Source organism: Notolepis coatsorum, assembly GCF_963971535.1.
Source record: "Notolepis coatsorum genome assembly, chromosome: 6".
Lineage (NCBI taxonomy): Eukaryota > Metazoa > Chordata > Actinopteri > Aulopiformes > Paralepididae > Notolepis > Notolepis coatsorum.
The window spans coordinates 155,757,538-155,771,539 of record NC_140170.1 but is presented as its reverse complement, the minus strand read 5'-3'; the positions used below and the strand labels follow the sequence as shown (position 1 = coordinate 155,771,539).

At 42.1% G+C, this 14,002-nt stretch overlaps 1 protein-coding gene across 2 annotated transcripts; it reads left to right on the top strand.

Annotated features, from left to right (window-relative positions):
• Positions 1-4,737: 4,737 nt before the first annotated feature.
• arf3b (ADP-ribosylation factor 3b) lies at positions 4,738-7,991 on the top strand (the record flags this gene model as incomplete). 2 transcript variants are annotated; one of them, XM_084316402.1, is made up of 4 exons in its annotated part: positions 4,738-4,885; positions 5,238-5,348; positions 6,265-6,389; positions 7,830-7,991. In XM_084316402.1, 4 exons carry the CDS (start codon positions 4,738-4,740, stop codon positions 7,989-7,991), a joined length of 546 nt encoding a protein of 181 aa, XP_084172528.1. The 2 variants fall into 2 exon arrangements, with proteins under 2 accessions (XP_084172528.1, XP_084172529.1); XM_084316403.1 differs by lacking the exon at positions 5,238-5,348.
• Positions 7,992-14,002: the final 6,011 nt, after the last annotated feature.

Sequence of the window (14,002 nt, the reverse complement as noted above, 5' to 3'; positions counted from 1 at the left end):
GGGGGGTCCGGGGGGGGGGGGGGAGCGAGCGAGAGCATATGTGTGTAGGGTATTAGATAGCAGGTATTAGGGGTATATCTTGTATAAGACATTTATCTAAATGGTGATTTCATTGGATGTGCACTGTTAATTAATGCTTGTATATCTAATTTTATGTTGTCATGTTTGTTTATGTGTTTGTTTAAAAAATAATAAAATACAAAAAAAAGAAGGAGAATACTTTGTCTAAAAAAAAAAGGGGGGAAAATAAAGGGGAGAATTTAAGTCTCCAAGAACAGCATAACACATAAACTGAGCTGTATCACAAAACGGGGAAAGCAAAGGGGAGAAACGTTGTCTCCAAAACACATAACAAAAGAAACACGTCAACCGACGGTGCTACATCAGCACACGGTAACGTTATACCAAAACGATAAGCAACGACACGACAATCAATATATGAACGGCGAATGAACTTATCCTCCGTGGCAAGGAGCGATAAGGCTTTAGCAAGAATGCAAGGTACTACTTGTGGCAAGGTTCAGTGATTGACTGAGAGTCTCAATAGTAACCAGGAAGAGCATATAAAGCCACTCTAACTAGACACACCATGTGCCAATGAATGCAATCAGGGCAGATAGACAGGTCCATTACCACCAGGTATAACGCTAGGGCTTTACTCCCTGAGGAGAGCAAAACCCCAAACGTTACAGGCATTGTTGTAAACCTATCCTAGTCAGTCACATTAGTATGTACGCCTATCAGTAATAACTGGTGTGCTGTCTGCTTGGATGGTACCTATAGGCTGCCATAGTATAGAGTCTTACACTGCTCTGGGGTGATTTAATCTGTTTCCTTGTGAGTGAAATGGCAGTACTTGGTCTATTGAACTGTAGACACATACCTGCTCAGCTGGACTGGGTGTTCACTGTTCAGCCTTTGACCAATAGGTGTCTGTGATTAAAAACTGGTGGATTTGACCTGCCAGCTTGACTTGAAGCGCAAAATAATGAATAATTAAGGTAGAGTTGAATAGTTGTGGTGGGTTGCGTGGGGTGGGCGTGGTGTGTGAGGCGTGGCGTGGCCCTCTGAGCCTTAGTGCCCCAGGGGCCCCTGGGGGTACTAATCCAGCCTTGATTGGCCTGCAGGCTTTTCCAGGAGCATTATGGGTAAAACAAAACTAAAAAGGGCTCATTAAAAACACTAGGAATTCCATACTGACGTGCAGGACAGGAGGCCCAGGCATATATCCCTCTGGCTAGACTCTTTGGTTAAATTACAAATTGAAAATTACATAATTTATCTTTTTACAGCACCCTTCAGCCAAGAAATAGACCGCAACAATGTCATGTGCAAAATTTGATTGTGATCAATCTGTGATCAATGTGAAAAAGGGAATCTGGGACATAAGGGGCAGTCCTACCCCCCCACCCCCACCCCGGGTACCCACTGTGCATGCAGTCCCCCCCCCCACCCCGGGTACCCACTGTGCATGCAGTCCCCCCCCCCACCCCGGGTACCCACTGTGCATGCATGCCACTGGCCTGTAGCAGTTTCTCCAACCTGGGAGACCTGGGATTTCCTTTTATAACATTATGGTCCTTTGTCTGCCAGTGTGATATAGATGGGCCATAATTGTGCTAATCCCAAAGTTTGTAAATTATAGTATTTCTACCATTCAGGGGAGTAGCTCAATGTAACAAAACATCCCAAACCTTGATATTAATCCTGTCAATATTGCTGCTGGCAGGACTGCACTGGCTACTTGTATTACATGTTCTTTTATTGCTCTTATTGAAAATGGTAAATGATGCATTTATATAGCAGCTTTTATCCAAAGTGCTTTACAATTTGTTCCTCACATTTGACCCATTCACATACCGACGGCTCACGGCTGAGGCGACCATGCAAGGTGCCAATCTGCTCATCGGGAGCAGTTAGGGGTTAAGTGTCTTGCTCAAGGACACTTCGACACGCTGCCCGAGAGGAGCGGGAATCGAACCGGGAACCTCCGGATTACCAGACGACTGCTTTATCTCCTGAGCCACTGTCGCAATTGACTCAGCACTGACAAATTGCTGGCCATTAGGCTCCACAACAGTGGGCAGCTTATTATTTTTTAAATCTTTACTATACTTTTATTGGCTATATTTATGTCTTCTACTATTACCATGCCCATACCTGTACCTGCTGTACCTCCCCTCCCCCATGCTGCTATGACGCCCGAATTCCCCCAAGGGGATTAGTAAAGGAATATCTTATCTTATTTTATAGTGGTGGCAGTGTGGGGATTGGTCTGTTCTGTTTGCCTGCTCTTAACCTGTTTAATCCACGCACCAGCCTTGAAGTTGTATTCAACACGTTACTAGCTTAATAGAGCTCTGGGCGCACATCTATCTTTGTTTTGTAGCAAGTAGTTTCGTTGTTACCGCAAATTTGAGTGATGACTTTCCCCCATTCAAACTACTGCAGTGATGCGTCTCGTTATAGATATAGATCGTCTCTGGCCACATCTATGACCTGATTGGTTCGTTACAGTTTTGGTTCTCGTTTCTACCATCGCGAGATCTCACATGCCTCTTGGTCTCTATGGGAATATCGTGACATATTATTCGTATGTGAATTCTTTCAGACAAGGTAAGGATGCTAACACCATCACCCCGTGAATAGGTTACACTGTTTTACAAATGCCTATCTGTTTTCTGATCATTTATAAAATGACGGTATGTGGAGGCCTGCTATGAGCACAGGTATACGTACACCGACAATAGATTATTAGTCCTATATTAGTCCTATGGGATGCCAACTGAACATGAGCGGATGAATGGGGTGGACCATGACCTGGAATGCTGGCGATGTTTTCTCATCGGTTCCGTGACGAAAGACATTCCTGAATTGGATTTGATATGGATTTTTATTGGAAACCCCTATAGCTGTAAAACTATGCGGTCAGTGTTACTTACAACAAATGTGCTACTCGAGGCGTCCCCACTCCCCATCTAATATTATAATAACGTTAGCTTGTGTAGCGAGTGCTTTTGTCACTTATTGCCATTTCGAGGGCCTTAAATCACCATTTGAAGATAATTTCAAACCAACTGACTAAACGGTGCGTGTGACGGACAGTGCCAGTGTGGAAAGTAAACCACCTTCAGGACCATGGACAGTGCCAGACAGTGTGGAAAGAAACCACCTTCCTTCAGGACCACGGACAGTGCTTCACCCAGCTGGGCAGGGCGCATGAATCCAACCGTGAATGTATGCGTGTAGCGCGCTGCTTATTTGTGCGGCGGTCGGTGGTGTCCTGTCGCTGTCGGCTGTCGGACGAGTTTTATAAAAAGAAATATATATATTTGACCCCCCCCCCTTCATGGCATGGCCTTGGCCATTAGAAAATAAACACGGTCGGGCCGTATTGTCAGACGTTTCCGATCTAACTAACATTTACATTTCTAAGCGTATATCTTCCGATGAGGCTAGAGTAGTCCTGAATCAGTCGGACATTGTGTAGTATGTGCTCTTGGGGGCTAACATGCGAGGGAGAGAAAGAGGGGGGTTTGAACAGATTGTGCTAAAGCCTGGAGGCATGATGGCACTATAAATCTCCCCCGCCCCCGTCTCCATGGCTATGGCGTGTGGCCGTGGGTGAACAGCCTGCACCTGTCTTGGAGTGTTTTCGCGTGTAGGAGTAAGATTGTGTAATGTTATCGTTTGGTGGGCGGTACAGCTTTTTAGGAGTGAGATGTGCATGGGGGATGAGAAGGGTGAGGTTCAGGTTTGCAGGTTTGGAAATGGTATGGCAGATAGGTCTATTTACATTATATTCTTACACTCATCTAACGACAATTCCACCTGTATTGCAACATCCTATTGATTAATAAATAGCTAGATCATTAAAAGTTTGATGCATAATGCGGAATGAAAGAATAATAGAATTACTTTATTAATCCCGAGGGAAATTCAGCACCACAGATTGCTCATAATAAACATTTAGGTATGTCAAAAATAAGAATACACATGAGTAAAAGATATACATTCTAAAATATATATATACATTCTAAAATATACAGTCCAAAATGTACAGTAAAATGTACAGGATGATATACAAGGATTTATACAGTCCGATGCAAAAAAAAAAAAACCTGCAGTACCAAATGGACTGCATTTATATAGCGCTTTTATCCAAAGTGCTTTACAATTTATGCCTCACATTCACCCATTCACACATCAATGGTGGAGGCAACCACGCAAGGTGCCAACCTGCTCATCGGGAGCAGTTAGGGGTTAAGTGTCTTGCTAAAGGACACACAGTGCATGCTGCCCGCGAGGAGCAGGAATCGAACCAGGAACCTTCCAATTACCAGATGTCCACTCTACCTCATGAGCCACTGTCGCCCTGGTTCGGCTACAGGTTCAACCTATTAGTGACATCACACATGCAACTCAGATTTAAGAGAAGAAAGCTCTCGCTCTTCAGGGGAAGGATGTGAAGAAGGCGCTCTGGTGTCAAGTTCTGCACAAATAACAATCTTGGTCAAAAAAACTCCAAGAGGATCTAAAAAACGGAGGTGATCTTTTAAGGATTAGTTGACATTGCTCCATTGTCATTACCAACTGTTTACCTTTTCTGTCTTTGTTTCAGCCCTTCTTCCTAATTCCATCCCTGCACTTTTGTTGGACAACCAAGGCTTTTGGAAAGGGCGTGCTCCCTCACATCGTAAACCGCACGTGGCCAGGCAGAAGCACCCTATCTGAATCATGGGGAACATTTTCGGGAACTTACTAAAGAGTCTCATAGGAAAGAAGGAGATGAGGATTCTGATGGTGGGGCTTGATGCCGCGGGAAAGACCACCATCCTTTACAAACTCAAACTGGGGGAGATTGTCACCACAATCCCAACCATTGGTATGTGCACACAGAAAAAATACATTTTAGTTGCTTGTTGCGTTGTTGCACACACACAAAGTGACCTTCGAGTTGCTTCTTGATGCATTTAAGCCACATGCCTTGTCATTTGTTTTAGCCACCAGGCTTTTGTAGCCTTACAACAGTAACCACAGGTGTATCTATGGTGGTGTGTCAATACCCAGAGGAACACGGTCACGTCGAAGCCTCAGTATGTTTAATAAATCATTCTTGAGGCTAAACGAGTGTGCGACTGCTATACCCTCCTCCACACCACTGTATCTGCTGTAACCGCCTACCACATTTATTTGACATCTGTAAAACGTGTTGCTTACGCGATCCCCTTCTTCAGGGTTCAACGTGGAGACGGTGGAGTACAAGAACATCAGCTTCACCGTGTGGGATGTGGGCGGGCAGGACAAGATCCGTCCCCTCTGGAGACACTACTTCCAGAACACACAGGGTGAGTCAAGTCCACTGGAAGGACGCAAGCAGCTGTGCTGAAAGAGGACCCCCGATCAAACACGTCGGTTGAGAAGTAGGAAACAAGGCCAGGTGTCCACAATTTGTGACATAACCTTTTACCTCTTAACTGGCACCCCCAAAAGTGGCGATTTTTTAACTTGAACTTGCAAACCAAAATACTATACTTTATACTTATAGCACATGCATGAGCCTGGTCTCTTTTGAAAGATGACATTCTCAAGTTTCTGATACAATAAGAAAATTTACTTTTAGTGCTAATGAAATAGAGTAACATAGGTCTGAACTTTAGTTGTAGAAAAACCTGTTACTCACATTTTCTGTAATAGTGGTCCAGAAAGTAGTATTTCCCCCAAAAATTGGATAGGCTGGAAAAACACCCTGGGTCCATAGCCTGAAATCTTGTGTAGTACATGTCCAAATTTCATACAAATCCGTTCAGAAATGAGTGATTAGGAGCGATTTTGGTAAAAAGTGAGAAAAAAGAAATGCAGAAAACGATTTCCTCATTGACTCCAATGCATGACTTGGACATTTCTCTTCCTGTTTGCGCTCGTGACTTTTCACCTAGATCCCTGATTTACTCATTCCCACGTGCACGGGGTATCTTTGGAAAGCCAGACTCATTGGTTACAACCCTGTCCAATAATTTTTGAGATCGCCAAATGATTGACGGAGTTAGAGCCTCGGGAGTCGCGGGTGGTGTTCGAAAAAATTTAAACGTCTGCCGTGTACTTCAGCGCACGCCTCACATATAGGCATGTGACTCGAGAACCGCTGAATGGATTTTGTCGGCTGAAACGGGAAAAATCGTCCTCAAGAGGGCCCGTATAAGAGGTTAAAACAAACTGCCCTCCTTGTCATTCGATAAGTAACTCCACTCTCTCGCCCTCCAGGTTTGATTTTCGTGGTGGACAGTAATGACCGGGAGCGTGTGAACGAGGCCAGAGAGGAGCTGATGAGGATGCTGGCAGAGGACGAGCTAAGAGACGCTGTGCTCCTGGTGTTCGCTAACAAGCAGGCAAGGAATCCAAAGTTCAGATTTGAAATCTGATCAGCACATCTGCGGCTCACTGCTTCAGGTGCGACTGGGTAGCGTAGAGGTCTAAGCACTCGCCTACCACCGCAGAGACTCTGGGATCTAATCCAGCTGTCAGCGGTACCTCCGGCTTGGTCAGTCGTCCCTATGAACACAATTGTCAGTGGGATATGAGTCCTGGTCATTGCAAAACAGCGACTCCTACTGGTCGGTCGGGGCGCCTGTTCAGCAGGGAGGGGATCTGGGGGAGATAGCGTGAACCTCTGCACGTGTTACGTTGTAAAGAAGCGGCTGGCAACTCCACATGTATCGGAGGAGGCATGTGGTAGTTCTACACCCTCCCCAGGCCAACAGTGGGGCAATGCGCACAACGACCAGAAAGGGAATTGGCACAAGACTAAATTGGGTGATGGGAGAAAGATTTGACAAAAAACTAAAACTAAAAAACTACTTCAAACACCCACAAGCCTTAAACATTTTCTTCTTCTTTTTCTACCCTGGGTTCTGTGTATTATTCACTGCTTGTTGCTGTCAGGGCATTGGGAGTACTCCAGGATCATTGACCCTCCCAGTTAGCATGCAGTTAGCTTATTAGCTAAAAATAGGTTGCCAGGGCTGCCATGAAGCCACCCTTCACACATGCATTTTTAGCATAACATGCCTACCATTCACCACAGGCAAATATAGTTATAGCTGCCTATACATGAATAGAAGCAATTAGTATAACTATAATTTCTATCATTTATATTTTATTATAATTTCTCAAAGTAAATTTCATTTGTCTAAACAAATCGGAACCATTGCCCCAAAGCTAAACATGTGTGAACTGAAGAAGAGACTAGGCATGGTAGCAAAACTTGCACTACCCTAAATGAAGCAATCAAAGTGAAGATGAATGACCTTTTGCCCCACGTCTGGGGGATATCTTTGTAAATCAGAGTATAGATGCTGCCCCCCCCCCCCCCCCCCCCCCTTGGGATACACATTCTTCTTGAGTGCAGGAGGCTAGAAAACGAGGTCAAAAGGTGGTGGACTGAGAAGGATTTACGTATCAAAATCACAATATAAATGCTTTTATATTCATGTCCAGGCAGCCGTTATCTCCTTAAACTGTGGCGCATGTTCAAATGCGTGGAGTGGTTTTCATAACCCACCGGCTAGCAGGATATCTTTGGTTAACAAGCTAACGGGAGATGGCGTTTTGTGCTTTGACCAGGGGCGATGAATCCTGAAGTACTCCCAATGCACTGAGAGCACGAGTAGCGAGTAAAACTAAATAGTAAATACCAATGGTGAGGGGGGGGAAAAGATAATAGATAATTGAGTTAATCCTGAGTTAATCCTTAATCGGCCTCGACTCCATAAATGTCATAGCTGCAACGATGGTTATCTCATTATTGAACTCTGTGCCCTCTGTGACAGGACCTGCCCAACGCCATGAACGCCGCTGAGCTCACAGACAAGCTAGGCCTACACTCGTTGCGTCACCGCAACTGGTACATTCAGGCTACATGCGCCACCAGTGGTGACGGCCTCTATGAGGGGCTTGATTGGTTGGCCAATCAGCTGAAGAACAAGAAGTGAGGGGAGAGTATGGACAGCCCAGCAGGGCACCCCATCAAGTTTTGTATTATTTTATTTGGGAGGGGGGGGGGGGGGGGGGGGGGGGGGGGGGCAGGGCAATGATCTTTGTGATATGTGCAGGATAAGATTGTTGGGGGTTACTTTACCCCTCCTTTATTTGTTTGTTGAGGTCCTGAATGATTTTTAGTGATTGTTGAAAACAACTTATCGATGGCCGAAGAGCAAAACCTCCTATCTGCATACATAAAAGTGGGGGAAAAACCTCCTATTTGCACTTTGCGAGGCACTAATACCTGAGCGGGTCGGTATTGTTAACACATAATATAGTAATATAGTCCAAAAACAGTGTATTGTATTGGGTATTCCTTAAAAAAATTGCATTCTGCAAGAAAACAAAACGTTTTCAACAAGCAGTTTTCTCAAAGAATAGATCAGAGGTTTTGCTCTTCGGCTGTCGATATGATATTTGCCATATCGTGATAAGTCAAACGTGACTACATTGATTTCGAGTCAAATGCGGCTTTTTGTCGCCTGTATAGTTTTCGGTTTGTCTGTAACCACTGATCCATTAGAAGAAATGTTGTGTGTCCCTTGCACGTCCTCTGTCCTTTTCTCCGTTCCCTGTGGAAGAACAGAACCATGGTTAAGAATAATCAAGGATGGCTTATTCACCTCATTTTAAACTTACTAGTTTTAATATTTTGCTTTCTTCACTTTTGTGAGCAACAGTGATGCACTATGGTACTTACTGTATATGACGCATTGTATTGTGTGTGGTGTGTGTGTGTGTGTGTGTGTGTGTGTGTGTGTGTGTGTGTGTGTGCATGTGCGTACAGTAGGTGCACACAGGCCCAGGGCAGGTTTAGTCAATACATGTGAACACAAATTAATGGAAACCAGAAAACCGAGTGGAAATGTGTCCAGTCCATTTAATGTCATACCATTTTACAGTCTGAAGGTGCTCAATTGGTAGTGAACAGGAGCATGAATTTGTGGGGCTCGGTTGATATTTGTCAGAACTTTTACAATCAAATGAGTTTCATGGTATCAGTTCTATAACCAAAATATACCATTAGAAATCCTCCTGTCTATGTCAATGAGCTAAATAACCCCACAATAGACATCACATGACATACTACTACTACTACTACTCCTACTACTACTACTACTATGGACTGCATTTATATTACTACGATTACTACTACTACAATTACTACTACTACTACTACTACTACTACTATGATTACTACTACTACAATTACTAATACTACGATTACTACTACTATGATTATTACTACTACTACTACTACTACTACTACTACTACTACTACTACTACTACTACTACTACTACTACTACTATGATTATTACTACTACTACTACTACTACTACTACTACTACTACTACTACTACTACTACTACTACTACTACTACGATTACTAGTTTACTACTACTACTACTAGGCTACCACTATATTACTACTACTACTACTACTACTACTACTACTACTACTACTACTACTACTACTACTACTACTACTACTACTACTACTACTACTACTACTACTACTACTACTACTAGGCTACCACTATATTACTACTACTACTACTACTACTACTACTACTACTACTACTACTACTACTACTACTACTACTACTACTACTAGGCTACCACTATATTACTACTACTACTACTACTACTACTACTACTACTACTACTACTACTACTACTACTACTACTACTACTACTACTACTAGTCTACTACTACTACTATTTTGTGTAATTTTGGTCATGTGTCTCTGCTCAGACCACGAGAGAGAGACTCAATTTAAAAAATGTGTTCTTTACTCCCTTGACTTTTAATGAAATTGCTAACAAGACAGAATTATCCACTAGCTAAAAAGGAGTGAATGTATTTAGCGTCATAACAGTCTGTGATGTCAGTACGGTACATAGGCGAACATGCGTCTGGTTGTGAATGTGTGTGTGCAGCCTCCCCAGACAAACACACACATGCATGCACGCACGCACGCACGCACACACACACACACACACACACACACACACACACACACACACACACACACACACACACACACAGACACAGACACAGACACAGACGCACACAGTACCGTTGCCAGTCTGCCTTCATGTGTGTCTGTGAGGTATCATTCTTGCATCATGTTGCACTCGCCTGTGTCTCTTTTAATCACATAGTTTGAGCAGGAATATCTAGAGATGATCTCATGGTCCAACTGATAGCTGTGTATTGAATGTGAATATTGTTAACAAATTTACAAATGGCTGTAATAATATTTATTTAAAATTGTATTCACACATATTTCTTTATGATCAGCCGTGTGTCACTTGTGTTAAGAGCAAGCAGGGTAAACCAGTCTCATCACTATGTGTTTGTACAGATTCATCAGCATCTCAGAAACTTACTTGGAAACTAGTATCGATTAGTCATTGTCACCACTGACACCAGCCGAATTAAGAGATTTCTGTCAATAGAAATATGTCTTTGTGCCATATATGGGTGCTATAACTACTAGTCCACCACCTCCTACAGTGAAACACATGCTTGCTTCATAAACCTGTCACTACAGGTATTCATAATCAGTATCTACTGTATGTTTAATCATTTTGGGTTTCGTGGCCTTATCTTTAGTCATGTAAAAGAAATCAGGTCAACCAATAAGTGATAATCTGATATTATTTAATCGAGGATCATTTACATATGTATTTCAATACGCCCTCAAAGGGTGGCCTTTGCTCTACGGTTCAATATGAATAGGCAATAGGTTTTATTGTTTCTAGTACGTATCATTTGGTCCCTCTGTTTTTGCGAGTATACTTTATTCATATTTGGTAGTAAGTTCCTCTGTGTTTTGGGGTGAACAAATGTGATGTAGAGACTGTCTGTGAAATTATGATAATCAATGGGGGGGGGGGGGGGGGGTGATGATTCATTCTGTACCGTCATGATTGGTTACACAAGTAAGTTCAAGTGGTGAAGAAAACCATGTTTTTCAGTGCTGGATGCGCACGGACAGAACATACCTGTGACGTAAAGGAAAATTCTGCTTTATTGAAAATAAACACTTTTTTCTGTATGACATGTCCCGTCCGGTTTGTATTATTATTATTATTATTATTATTATTATTATTATTATTATTATTATTATTATTATTATTATTATTATTATTATTATTATTATTATTATTATTATTATTATTATTATTATTATTATTATTATTATTATTATTATTATTATTATTATTATTATTATTATTATTATTGCCGGGGGACATTTACAAGTTGACATCGTGACTTTCGTGACGCTACATTTTGTCAGACAGATGTCAGGGGCTGCCATACCTGCAGTAATACGTTTTCGCCACAAGAGGTCAGCCTTTACCCTCGTTATGAACTTTGAATATTAATAGTATTCGCCGTCGACTAAAAACACACCTTCAGTCCTTATCTTATATCTGAAATAATAATAATTAAAAAAAAAAGTCTATGTCTATACTACTATCTACTATGTACTATACTACTATTCCTACAAAACGACCTACTATGCTAATATGTCTATACTACTATACTATGTACTATGCCTATATTACAACCTACTATGCTAATATGTTTATGCAACTATCTACTATGTCTATATTACTACCTACTATGCCAATATGTCCTACTATCAACTATGTACTATGCTACTATACCTATATTACTATCTACTATGCTAATATGTCTATACTACTATGCACTCAGAGGGTAGCACTCAAGTTTGGCACTGCTAGATGAACAATATATACCACTGACCCTTAGCTGCCATAGTTGTACCTCTCCTATTGATTTATTGTACACAAGTTGTAAGTCGCTTTGGATAAAAGTGTCAGCTAAATGACTAAATGTAAATGTAAATGTAATAATATTAATAACCAACTAACCAACTTTTTCATTGTACTATTGTTATTTTTAAAAATTTTAATCTGAACCCAGGTCAGTCAGTTATTTCCTGAATGCATGTGTCTACATTCCCTTTGACTTGGTGCAGCAGGCACTGTGTTGACAGCAGGACAGGTTCTTTCCCAGCAGTGAAGATATGCTTTTTTTTTTAGCACAACTTCCTCGTGAAACCTTGGTCCTCAAGTGGTAAAATATGACCTGCTTGTTTTTGGCCTCCTCTCTCAGCTTTGAGATGTTCTTTTGAAGGGGAGTCTTCTGTAAGACGAGAACTTTACCCTGGAACTATAGTGAGACGTCTCCTTTCAGGTCTCTGAACCAATCTGTGTAATTATACCGAAGAGAGACTTTTTACGCCGCTGAGAGGAAGAGGGGGGAAATAAAGTGAGACCGGAGTTGCAGGCAGAGCCAGTTTCCAGAGAGAGAGGTTAAGCTGGCTCGCCCACTCGTACTGACAGGCCGTGTTTGTATAAAGCTCAAGTGACAAAACTAACAAGAGACAAAAGAAGCATGTTTTCTTACCAGACTAGAAAATAGGTGCAAGAAATGCACCTCTTCCCCTCTATGTGTGCCTGTAGTCCCCCCCCCCTCCCCTCTCTTCATTGATTATCAAAGCTATATGTGAAACCTTAAACATTTGAAGATACAATATCTGGCCAATTCATCAGGTGCACAGTCAGGCCTAGTGTCAGGTATGATACAGGTATAAAGACAGTATGTGGCCAGCAGCGTAAGGAAGAGTAGGATATGTACAGATATAGATATAGTAAAGGACTATGTGCAGGTAAGTACAGACAGGTGTGTATATATGCGGTGAGAATAAATATATATATATGGTATATACAGCCAGGGGCGTAGCTGGGGGGGGGGGGGGGTAGCTTAGGATGATTCCAAGGGCCCAGCACTGGGGGGGGGCCCACATTTTTTTTTTTTTTTTTTTTTTTTTTTTTATTACTAGACATCACTCAGGTGTATTATTGATGCTCTCATTGATACTATGTTTGTTTCTCAAGTGTGTGTGTGTGTGTGTGTGTGTGTGTGTGTGTGTGTGTGTGTGTGTGTGTGTGTGTGTGTGTGTGTGTGTGTGTGTGTGTGTGTGTGTGTGTGTGTGTGTGTGTGTGTGTGTGTGTGAGATATATATAGATATAGAGAGAGGGGGGGCTTTGGTAGACTATTGCATTGGTCCATTCATTGAAGATGAACGCAATGCGACATCCTTTACTAGGCTCACCCACCAACAGTGCAGGTGCTGAACTGCTGATCCGAATGTATAGGTAAAAACCATATTATGCGTTTTCATCAATAAAAAAATGGCCAAAAAAAATTCCACTCGCGCGCTTACGCGCACTCGCATTCACTGGGGGCCTACAAATACATTCGTTCATGGGGCCCAGAATCTGGAGCTACACCCCTGTATACAGCAGTATTGTACATGCTATCATACAGAGCTATGGGTTATATACAGGTGTACAAGTACGTATAGAGGGGTTATATGCAGGTATATTCAGACAAATATGTATATACATATTTATATGTGGTAAATATACAAATATAAATGTAAATATGTGGTATATACAGCACTGTTGTACATCATACATACAGAGTATATATGGGTAGACATGTGAAAGCATTAGTTAGGTATACATTGAGTAGGCAACTCATTGGGCAACAGAAATGTAATTGATACTAATTTAAAATAATTGTTTAAAATCATCCTAATTCTAGGATCTCACATACCTGTAGTGTTATCAGTAGGCACGTCATTTAAAAGCACGTCTGCTTCCAAGTCTCGTTGACCTGTAGACAATGCTGTCATTGTAACAGTTCTGGTCCGGCACCCTTCAAAGAAAGAGTGATTAGGCAGCGCTTGATAGCAGGGCAGACGGTCCAACAGTATAGACAACAATATGGCCCTTCATGGAGAACAGCGGCGCTTGTCTGTCACAACAGTCACGTATTTTAACCTGACCGCTCAGAGCGCTCAGATGCTGTTGTTGAAATTAGTTGCCTCAAGCATGACTTCACTGGGGCTGTTA